Source organism: Populus nigra, chromosome 8 (genome assembly GCF_951802175.1).
Source record: "Populus nigra chromosome 8, ddPopNigr1.1, whole genome shotgun sequence".
Lineage (NCBI taxonomy): Eukaryota > Viridiplantae > Streptophyta > Magnoliopsida > Malpighiales > Salicaceae > Populus > Populus nigra.
Genome location: NC_084859.1, coordinates 227,053 through 238,748, shown reverse-complemented (window position 1 = coordinate 238,748; position 11,696 = coordinate 227,053). Strand labels below are relative to the sequence as shown.

General features: G+C 37.3%; 1 protein-coding gene across 1 annotated transcript; it reads right to left on the bottom strand.

Annotated features, from left to right (window-relative positions):
- Window positions 1-864: 864 nt before the first annotated feature.
- On the bottom strand, window positions 865-11,064 carry LOC133701231 (MLO-like protein 3). The gene is made up of 15 exons (XM_062125073.1): window positions 10,755-11,064; window positions 10,601-10,658; window positions 10,308-10,495; window positions 10,088-10,204; window positions 9,229-9,289; window positions 8,826-8,914; window positions 8,617-8,691; window positions 2,798-2,886; window positions 2,613-2,662; window positions 2,462-2,502; window positions 2,172-2,345; window positions 1,828-1,863; window positions 1,652-1,719; window positions 1,473-1,533; window positions 865-1,367 (listed from the first exon to the last, which is right to left on the bottom strand). Exons 1-15 carry the CDS (start codon window positions 10,896-10,898, stop codon window positions 987-989), a joined length of 1,632 nt encoding a protein of 543 aa, XP_061981057.1. The 5' UTR covers window positions 10,899-11,064; the 3' UTR covers window positions 865-986.
- Window positions 11,065-11,696: the final 632 nt, after the last annotated feature.

Genomic DNA, 11,696 nt, shown 5'->3' with positions numbered 1-11,696 from the left:
TAAAATGTTAAGTTAAACCACTTTAACTTTCCTATTATTTTGGGGATCATGACACGTTACTAGGTATTGTACTTGATCTTTAAATATAAATCAATCAATTATTGAATTAATAATAAATTAATTTGTTTAATTTATTTAATCCTATTTTATTTAGAATTGTGATTTATATTTGAGCCAACTTATCAGAAAACCTAATGGATCACACACATAAGAATTATTGGTCAGAAATTAAATTATGATAATTAATCAAGTGTGACTTGATTGTTAATAAGTTTTAGAAATTGGAGACTAGAATGTATTTAATACAAGGGATTACAATTCTAGATTTAAAAAAAAAAACAAGTATGGATTTGATTGGATAATTTTAAAAATTATCCTGAAATAACATATGTGATCTTATTCGAGGGGAAAACTGATATTTTGCTATTTTAGAATTTTCAGGTTTTTCTATAAATAAAATGTTATATGTAGAAAAACTATGTAAATTGCATAACACTTGAAAAATATAAAAGAAAAGAGTTAACACTCAAAGCATAACAATTCATCTCTCATAAAAGAATTTAGAAGATTTTTTACTCGTGGTTTGTGTGGATTAAACATTAAAGAATAGTTATTTGGACGACTTGTGGTTTGCAACAACTTATCATTGAAGCAATTATCTGAAGCCAAAAAGAATATTTGATCCTTAGATAATTTTTTTATAAACTATAAATAACCTTAGAATATCTAATGAGATTTTTGAGACTTCTAAAAAAATATTAAATTTATTTTTTTGGTGGTACATGTGTTTTGAAAAACCCAACACTAATAATATAGCAAAAATATTTTGTTTGGGAACTTAATTAAGCTATAGTCAACTAATAGTTTAGAGATGTAAATGTGCTCTTTTTTAATAAATCTATCAATAGATCAAAATATTACAAGGGCAATGAATTAACTTGTAACTTACAAATATGGGGGGAAATAATTTTTTAGATTGTAAATATCTATGTTTGATTCTTGATTCGATCAGGCACACCAGCTATTTCAATCACAGTGGATGGAACCACATGTTGGGAAATTTCTCGAACACGATCTTCAACTATCCCAATTTGGCCATGAAATGAAGTGATATCACTTAAAGTTGGATTTCTTAAAAGAGAAGGGTTGTCATCTTGAGAATCATTTTGGCTATGATGATGGTTGTTATCTGAGGGGGAATCCATGGTTCGGTTGCTAGTTGATACAGGGGAGGAATAAGAGTGATTATTAGATAGTGAAAAATCTTGTCCTTTTTTCTTCATCTTCTTCTTGACTCCACCGTGCCATTGCTTGATAGCGTTAGCTGTTTGCTCTTCCAAGATTGCACCCTTAAATTGTGACCCCATCTGTTTACATACAAACTAAGTTTTGGTGCATTTCCAAGCTTAACCATGTGATTCTATATATATATATATATATATATAAAGAAAGAGAGAGATATGGATGGATACCTGGGTTACCAGGGCATACAGAGGAAGAGTAATGTAACTACACATGATTTGAACAGTCACCCTGGAAAGACATGCACACATAACAATTCCTTATGCATTGACAAATAAAATAGTCGAGATTGAATCATTTTTTTCCAACAAGTTGAATGAAAATACTAGGGAAGGGAAGTTATACTCACGCTAATACAACCCTAACAACGATGATCTCTACCCTTTTATGGTAGCAAGATTTTATCCCAAATTGCAGCTGAGAAAAAAAAAGAGAGAGAAATTAGATATTTGTCATAATGTAGGGTTATATTAAGTTGGATTCACAGTGAAAACAAAGGGAAGGGAAGCGGTGAAGGAATACTACCGTGACCCAAACAAAAAATGCGAGCTCGAACGCGTTCTGAAGGGGTGCGGAAGGAAAGAAAGTAAGTTCACTAATAATGCAGTGATTATAAACAGAACTTGATTTTAGATTTGTATCATTACATTTGATTAGTATATCGTGATAGAAGAGACAAATACTGAAAAAAAAACATAAAATATTTAATTGAAGAGATATAGATAAAGATATAAATTAAATTACATATTATCGATTTATATCTTTTATGTCTCGAGACAGTAATCAAACACACAATAAGATAAGATTATACATATACATACATTTATATACAAACAAACACACAAAATATTATAAATGCATGGACATACCATGAATAGAGTATAGTGTATAAGAGACAAGACATATTTTGGATGACTGAACCAGAAGAGACTGTTATTTGGTCGTACTAGAGGAGCTCCCTTGATTACACTACTTTGATCATGGATTTCAAGAGCCATTTCTGCTACTACTACTTCAAGTTTGGTTCCAAGAACCAGCACTATCTGCAAACACACAAAACCACTCCTTTAAATATTTAATTAATTTATAACTATTTCTACTACAAAAGATCGTAAGAATGAATAAAGAAAAGTCTGAATTTATAGTAGGAGTAACGTACTAGCAATGGGATAAATGATACCCAAAGATAGACATGCCAACCTGTTTTTGTTCACACACAAACACATGCAAGTTAATTAATTTAGAAATGATAGGTTTTTCTTTTAATATTAAAGAAATTAAAAGAAAAGCAGAAGCTAGCATTAATTTACCATGGACATCCACAAGCATGAAGATGACGACTAGAAACCACATCCAGGGACTGTGAAAAAGGCAATAGAAACAGAAGATTATGACATAAGAACACGGATGCATGCAGTCACAACGGTGCTCGCATTACTATATCACCATGTATATATTTATGGCTTCTTGAATAATTATTGATCCTTCAACGTACCTAATGCCGACTATTTCTTTGAAATCATAATCCAGCGATCGTTGTATGTACCTTTGGAAATTGAAGGAACTGTTATTGGGCAAATGAGCCTGCAAATATATAGTTATTCATGAATGAATTATCAGTATAAATCTTGATTCTTCTGTGCTTATTTTTATTTTAAAAAGCATACTATATGAACTAATCTATTGCTTACTCACAGACAACACGTATGTATGCAATTCAATTGGACAATAATTGTTGTATTAAACTCAATCCATCCAGAAGGTCAAGGAAGGCAACCACCGACCGACCAGCCGCAGCTGCCAGCTGCCAGCCACCAGCTGCATGCCGCCAGCCGCCTTCACACCACCGTCCACAGCCGCCTTCACACTTGAAGGTTGAATTATCTTGTTTTGAATTCGTGTATAAATAGCTAGCTAAGCTTATGTTATTTTATGTGGAGAGAGTAGAGAGAAACACTAGAGAGAAAGAGAGGGTGTATATTGTTAAGCTTGTTGTGTTTATTTTGCTCCTGTAAGCTTGTATTCTTGTAATAAAACCTTGTGTTTTATCCCCTCTGAGTGTTTCAAAGCCACCACCAGTGGTTCCTCCCACCAACAATTGGTATCAGAGCCCTGTTCGTCAGAAAACAGAAGTGTTTTGGGAGATAGCTGAATTTTCAAAGTTGTCCAAAACAAGTTTTGATCATTCCACCGTGTAGAGCTCATCCATACGAACTCACTGGCGTAAACATCACCTTGATCAGAGCCCGAGGTAGCCCACACGCGCCACTGAAGATTCAAACCTGTTTGCCCACGCGCAGCCACGCGCGCCAGAGGTTGAAGACGAGTGTCGTCCACGCACGCCATATTTGAGCCGTTTACGCCGAGCCCAGCCGAGCCGTAAGTCGTGCCTCAAGCCACGCCGAAGAATATTCCATACAATATTCCCTTTTCAAGCCGAGCCGCAAGCCGAGCCACTCGTTAGCCGCAGTCGAGCCAATAGAATATTCCACAGAATATTCCCGGTTCAACCCAGCGAACCGCCCGCCGTACAGAATTGGTTTTTTAACCGGTTCACCCATTTTCTGACCCGATTTATACAAAGTCAGACCGGTTCCCGACTATTTCGACCATTCCGGATCGATCTACAGTGTCCATTTTGCCAAATTCAACTCCCAGAAGGAGATATAGTCATTCAAAGAGCAAAATGACTACAGAAAGTACACAAACACTCATCCCGAAGCTGACCAAAGACAACTATGATAGTTGGTGCATCAGATTAAAGGCATTCCTTGGTTCACAAGAGTGTTTGGAGATTGTACACTATGGTTATGATGAACCTGAATCCAAAGAAGAAGAAGATGCTTTACAAAAGGCACAGAAACTAGCCCTGAAAGTCAACAGAAAGAAAGACAACAAAGCAAAAACGATCATCTATCAAGGTCTTGATGAAGACACATTCGAGATCATTACTTCCGCTGAAACATCACATGATATATGGGAGGCTCTCCAACAAAAATACAAAGGTGCTGACAGAATCAAGAAGATTCGTCTTCAATATTTGCGAGGTGAATTTGAGTTATTGCAAATGAAGTCCTCGGAGTCTATTTCTGATTATCACACAAGAATTATGGTGATAGTCAATCAGATTAGGAGAAATGGAGAAGCCATCGTCGATTCCCGAATTACTAAGAAAATTTTGAGATCCCTAGATCCAAAATTTGATTTTGTTGTTGTCGCGATTGAAGAGTCCAAGGAAGTGGACAAGTTGACAGTTGATGAGCTTATGAGTTCTTTGCAAGCTCATGAGCAGAAGATTGTAAAGCGAAATGGAGATAAGGCCATCGAGCATGCCTTACAAGCAAAGCTGTCTCTCAAGGACAGATATGAGCAAGGGGAGACTTCAACAAGTGGATATACCACTCAAGCAGGAAGTCAACAATCCAGAGGAGGATTCCAGAGATTCCAAGGAAGAGGTTCTTGGAATACAAGCTTTAGAGGAAGAGGTGGTAGAAACACCACCAGAGGAGGTAGAGGACAACAAACATTCACTCCTAGAGGAAGAGGAGGCGGTTACAATAACCGTGATAAGAGGAATATCCAATGTTATAGTTGCAATCAATTTGGGCACTATAGCACTGAATGTCGAAGGAAAGCTCCGTTAGAAGTACGTGAGCAAGCCAACTTTGCAGAGAAGGATGACACAGGAGCAACTGCATTACTTGTCCAACAAGGACTTGGTGAGAAACAAAAGGATATATGGTATCTAGATTCTGGAGCCAGCAATCACATGTGCGGCTACCGAGAGTTATTTGGTGATCTAGATGAGACCAAGCAAGGTCTAGTTACTTTTGAAGATACCTCAAAGGTTCCATTCAAAGGTAAAGGCAGCATCCCAATCAAATTGAAGAACGGCGATTCCAGCTACATCGCCGATGTGTATTATGTCCCAGCCATAAAGCAGAACCTGATCAGCTTAGGTCAACTTTTGGAGAGAGGATATACTTTTTACTGGAAGAATTGTCATCTGACAATTAGAGACAACAATTGAAGATTAATTGCCTATGTGAAAGAATAGGATGTTTTCTTTGAACATCCAGTATGATGCAGCAAGGTGTTTGAGTGCCATCACCAACAGTGAAGAATGGCTTTGGCACTTGAGGCTTGGACATCTGAATTTCACAAGTTTGAAGATGCTAGCAAGCAAGAAGATGGTCAAAAGTTTGCCTCACATTGATCATCCAGATAAAGTCTGTGAAAGTTATGTCCTCAGCAAACATCACAGATCCAGTTTTGCCAAAGAAGTCAACTGGAAAGCAAAGAAGCCACTGGAGTTAATACACACAGATGTGTGTGGCCCAATAACGCCTATGTCGACTGGACAAAATAGATACTTCCTCACTTTTATTGATGATTTTAGTAGAAAGACGTGGATATACTTTCTGAAGAGGAAGTCAGAAATATTCAATTGTTTTAAAGATTTTAAAGCAATTGTGGAGAAGCAAAGTGGCTACATGATCAGAACCGTGAGATCTGATCAAGGTGGAGAATATACAGCAAATGACTTTGAAGCCTATTGTACACAACAAGGCATCAGACATCAGACAACACCTGCGTATACACCACAGCTGAATGGTGTAGCTGAAAGAAAGAATCGCACGATTCTTGACATGGCAAGAAGTCTGCTCAAAGCAAAGAAGTTGCCCAAGCAATATTGGATTGAAGCTGTATCATGTGCAGTGTATCTACTGAATCGCTGCCCAACCAGAAGTTTGCAAGGAGTCACTCCAGAAGAAGCATGGAGTGGTCACAAACCAAGTGTTACTCATCTACGAGTCTATGGTTGTGTGGCATATGCAAAGATCCCAGATGCAAGAAGGAGAAAGCTCGATGATAAAAGCGAGAAATGCATCTTTGTCGGATATGGTGAAAGAAGGATGGGATACAAGCTGTATAATCTCATCACGAAGAAGGCAATTATGAGTAGAGATGTTATCTTTGAAGAAGATAAATCTTGGGAATGGAATGATGATAAAGAAGCAGTCGAATGGATCAACATTGATTTGATCCTTGAAGGTGAAGAAGTACCAACAGTACTTGTCGAATAACCGATTGTGCCAGCAGCTGAACCACAAAGTCCGGTACACAGATTCCCTGTATTCAACAGGAGGAACACACCAGGAGCATCATCATCAACACCACCATCAGCATCCTCATCAAAAGAACCAAGAAGGATGAGAAATCTTGAAGAGTTGTACGATGCCACTCAAGTAATGGAAGATACAAATTTGTTTTGTTTCTTTGCAGATAGTGACGCATTAAGCTTCAATAAAGCTGTCACAGAAGAAAAATGGATTAAAGCAATGGATGAAGAAATACATGCCATTGAGAAGAATGATACCTGGAAGCTGACTTATCTACCAGAAAACAAGAAAGCAATAGGTGTCAAATGGGTCTATAAGACAAAGAAGAATGCAAAAGGAGAAGTTCAAAGATACAAAGCCAGATTAGTGGCTAAAGGCTACAAACAGAGAGAAGGCATTGACTATGGAGAAGTATTTGCTCCAGTAGCCCGGCTAGAGACAATCAGACTGATGATCTCACTAGTTGCACAACATAGATGGAAGATCTATCAACTCGATGTGAAGTCAGCATTTCTGAATGGCTTCCTAGAAGAAGAGATCTATGTTGAACAACCACTTGGATACATTGAAGCTGAAAATGAAGGCAAAGTATACAAGTTGAAGAAAGCTCTCTACGGTTTGAAGCAAGCTCCGCGTGCTTGGAATACCAGAATTGACAGGTATTTTCAAGATAATGGATTTGAGAAATTTCCATATGAACACGCCATATATGTGAAGAAAGGAGCAGATGGCAGCATCTTATTTGCGTGCCTGTATGTTGATGATTTGATATTCACCGGCAACAACCCTACCATGTTTGACATCACTTCAAACAAAGCATGGTACATGAGTTTGAGATGACTGACATTGGTCTAATGTCACATTTTCTTGGCTTGGAAGTAACGCAGAAAGAAGAAGGGATTTTTGTATCCCAAAGTAGTTACGCCAAAGATATTCTTGAAAGGTTCAAGATGGAAAGCTGCAATCCGGTATCAACTCCAGTTGAGAATGGAGTAGAATTGAGGAAGAGTAAGGTTGGAAATGTTGATCCAACTTACTTCAAAAGCTTAGTAGGAAGCTTAAAGTACTTGACATGTACCAGACCGGATATACTCTACGGAGTCGGACTCATCAGCAGATACATGGAGACACCAGACCAGTCTTATTTGAATGCAGCCAAGAGAATTCTTCGCTACATCAAAGGCACAATGAATGAAGGTATGTTTTATACCTCAAGTAAAGACTTTAATCTTGTAGGCTACTCGGATAGTGATTGGGGTAGAGATCTGGATGAAAGGAAAAGCACAACAGGGTTTGTCTTTTTCATGGGAGACACATCTTTCACATAGTCATCCAAGAAGCAATCGATTGTCACATTATCAAGCTGTGAAGCTGAGTATGTTGCTGCTAACTCAGCCGTATGCCATTCAATATGGTTAAGGAATATGCTGAAGTTTTTGGGATTTCCTCAAGAAAATCCTACGGAGATTTATATTGACAATCGATCAGCAATCGCATTGGCAAAGAACCCAGTGTATCATGAGAGGAGCAAACACATTGATACACATCATCACTTTATTCGGGAACATGTGAAGAATGAAGAAGTCCAACTGATATCTTGCAACACAAATGATCAAGTTGCTGACATTTTTACAAAGCCATTGAAGAGGGAAACATTTATCAGAATGGAGTTCATGCTTGACATGATATCCCTGGATTTAGTTTAAAGGGGAGATTTGTTGTATTAAACTCAATCCATCCAGAAGGTCAAGGAAGGCAACCACCCACCGACCAGCCGCAGCTGCATGCCGCCAGCCGCCTTCACACCACCATCCACAGCCGCCTTCACACTTGAAGGTTGAATTATCTTGTTTTGAATTCGTGTATAAATAGCTAGCTAAGCTTATGTTATTTTGTGTGGAGAGAGTAGAGAGAAACACTAGAGAGAAAGAGAGGGTGTGTATTGTTAAGCTTGTTGTGTTTATTTTGCTCCTGTAAGCTTGTGTTCTTGTAATAAAACCTTGTGTTTTATCTCCTCTGAGTGTTTCAAAGTCACCACCAGTGATTCCTCCCACCAATAATAATAACAAAAAAGGATTGTAATAATATATAATAAAATGATTATGATGATGATAAGGTTATATATAATAAGGTTATATATAATCAAGGGCATGATCATGAACTAGGTGTAATGAAAGCATGAGAAGCTCACCGCCAGGAATCCATGGCGCAGAGTTAGATAGTCAACTTTTGCCACTGAATTGAAGAATTGACGGAAAAAGCATTTCTGTAATTGAAAACAATCAAGCAGTTAAATGTTATTTTAACCTACGATCGAGAAATATATATATATATATATATATATATATATATATATAATGAGGATCGATGCGATGAAAAAAGAAAATGATTGGTGCTTACAATCCAGAGCTGGGTTGATGTTGCTGCAAACGAACCCATGTGTCTACGTGCAAATGTCGTTTGCCTTGTGTACCGAAAGCGATTAGGATCTACAATAAATAAAAGAAACAAAAAAAAATGTTAATAATATAATAAATATTATAGCTTTAATTATTTTTTTCAACCAGTATTAAACTAAAAACAAGATCATATTAAACTAAAGTCAACTTTAAGATTAATTAGAGGACGTGTACACGCACGTTCATATATACACACACACACACACACACACACACACACACACACAAAATTAAATTGATTGCATTGTATATATATTTTTTCTTGTTGGGCTATATATGTTTTTATTTTAGGAGAGAACAAATTAAATCGAGCTAAGAGGCAAAACAATATATAATTTGATTACCATTGGCAGCTTGGTATTCCACTGTTTGAGTCTCTCGCTCCCAAGCTTTCCAACTCCTCATCTATTGATTAATCAAGTAAATCAATCGGTTAATAATGGTGAAAAAAGAATTAGGGAAGCAAAACCTTCATGAAAAGTGGATCATGCTTAGCATTAATTATATATTTTATTCAACAGATCAGGAGGACTAATTAAGTAGAAATAGATTGCTTTCTTTTTTTTCCAGACAACGCGCATGGAAGTCAAGGGCACTCCCCCAAGTCTACGGCCACCTTCACGGCAACTTGGCAAGGTCTTGTCCAAATATATAGTATACACAAAACAAGCCTAGACCATCTATGCATATCCAAACCCCTTCAAAAGAACATAAAGCCAGGTCAAACAAGCTCGAGGTGTCCACAGATTCCAGTATCTTCTTTTGCATGGTCAAGTCTTTCTATTCGATTTTTACATGTGATGATGATGTGACTGTTGCCTATAATCTATTTTTATCTGGGAGTGATGGGATGGGGTTTTTTTTAATAGCAATTTGTTTTTGTATTTGAAACAAATTAATTTTACAATATTTCAAGTCTTTTCTATTTGACAATATATATATTCTATTTGACAATATATATATATATATATATATATATATATATATATATATATATATTATTGCTAGTTCTCTGCCCTTGAATTAATATCCTTTCAAATTAATTTTTAATACAAGAGAGGAGATTTTTATATATCATATAACGAGAAAAAAGTTATGTCGTGGTAACTGATCTAATCCAAGAATTATATATCAGGTTCCATTTAAAGTCTGAGAGAGTATGAATGCGATGTTATTACAATACAGTAATGTTAATTATGTTACCTTTGCCCTTCCTAAGGCCATAGTAAGAACGGTGTAGACTATTTGCATGATCGCCATCACAAAGATGAATATATTGAGCTGATTGACCCCGCTTTCTGATATAAGAGATGTCATTCCCTGAAACATTTAATCTACGTATTAGTTAGTACTGTTCTGTTGTTTGTGTGCGGTGCACCGCGCAAATTAACAAGAAATCCTGAGATGGGATGTGTGTGCAAACCCTTGAGCCACAATAATCCGAGCCGGATTCAGCTGCCAAGATCCTTTCTTGTGTTGCTTTGGTGGTTTTGGTTATGGTATGACGGCATGGTAGCATCCTGTTTGCAACCTTGTCTGGTATGCAGATTTTGATGATGGATCTTTGAGTTACTGTCAAAATGAGTGACATGAACCCCAGCACCATAAGCACTGTGACCACCAGCCAAACAGAGATCGTCGTCAGTCCCTAGCTAACCAGGCCATCAATTATATGGGAGAATATTTAACAGCTCTAGCTATCATAAGCTAGCTCACCTGATTTGAGCTTCTCCAAGGCCTCATACAAGGCAGTCTTTCTACTTTTTTTCAGCCACTGCAACAGTACAATTAATGGTCAAGGAGGTTCTTGAACTTGAAATCACATGATTTTCTAGTGCTTGTTGTTGGTGGCAGCTAAGAGTTGACTTACGTGGCTAAGGAGGTGGATCAGGTACTCAATGAATATGCCGGTGAAGATGAAGATGAAGCAAACGGTTGCCAGAGCCCAGGTGGGGGTGTCTTGCAAAGAGCGGTATGGGGTTGAGCCTGTACTGCCTGCTCCTCCCTCAGCCATGGCGGTTGTTGTTGCTGCCGCCTTGTACTTTTAGGAAACTTGAACAGCATGGAGGGTGGGGCTTGCTTTAAATTGAAGGAGAAAGAGACCGAGGACCGAGCACTGATTTGGGGAGGAACAGGACAAGGAATCGTTCAACTGTGGGAGGCTAATTAACGAGACTTGGGCCAGGGGAGTAATGGAAGCTCGCCCCAGTGAAGGTCTTATCTGCTGACTTTGACAGGGCTCGCAATCAAAATGTTGGGTCAACTTCCAGACAACAGTGAACCGTTCCCAGGGTTGGTCAAGGGTGCCCCCCCAGTACAGCCGTAGCCTGACCCAAGTAGAGTGTGCGCCAGACCAGCCTCTGATCATAATAAATAAATGAATGAATTGTGATTTGAAAAGGTAATAAGAACTTCTACAGTCAAATGGTATATATAATAAATTGACATCCCATAAAACGGGTGATGTTGAATCAATCAAGCAGTTTGAAGAGGTGTTTATATATTTGTTAACTAAGATTTAACAAAACGCCACAGTTACGAAATGAAAATTGTTCAAAGTTTTACTTGTTCTATATATATATATATATATATATATATATATATATATATATATATATATATATATATATATATATATAAAAGCTAATAAAGAATTCACCTTAAACCGACTCTCAATTCAAGCCATACGGAACAATATTTATTTAGAGATCGATTGTTGTTTATAAGAGTTGAAACACAAGTCCAAAGCCTAATAATCACGATTATTATTATTATTATTATTATTATTAGGTAAGAAAAATACATCCCAACA

Coding starts and splice junctions, on each gene's coding strand:
- LOC133701231 (XM_062125073.1), bottom strand. CDS start 10,898: ATGGCTGAGGGAGGAGCAGGCAGTACAGGCTCAACCCCATACCGCTCT. Junction 10,659..10,754: donor TGATCCACCTCCTTAGCCAC/GTAAGTCAACTC, acceptor GTACTGTTGCAG/TGGCTGAAAAAAAGTAGAAA. Junction 8,692..8,825: donor CATCAACCCAGCTCTGGATT/GTAAGCACCAAT, acceptor TTTCAATTACAG/AAATGCTTTTTCCGTCAATT.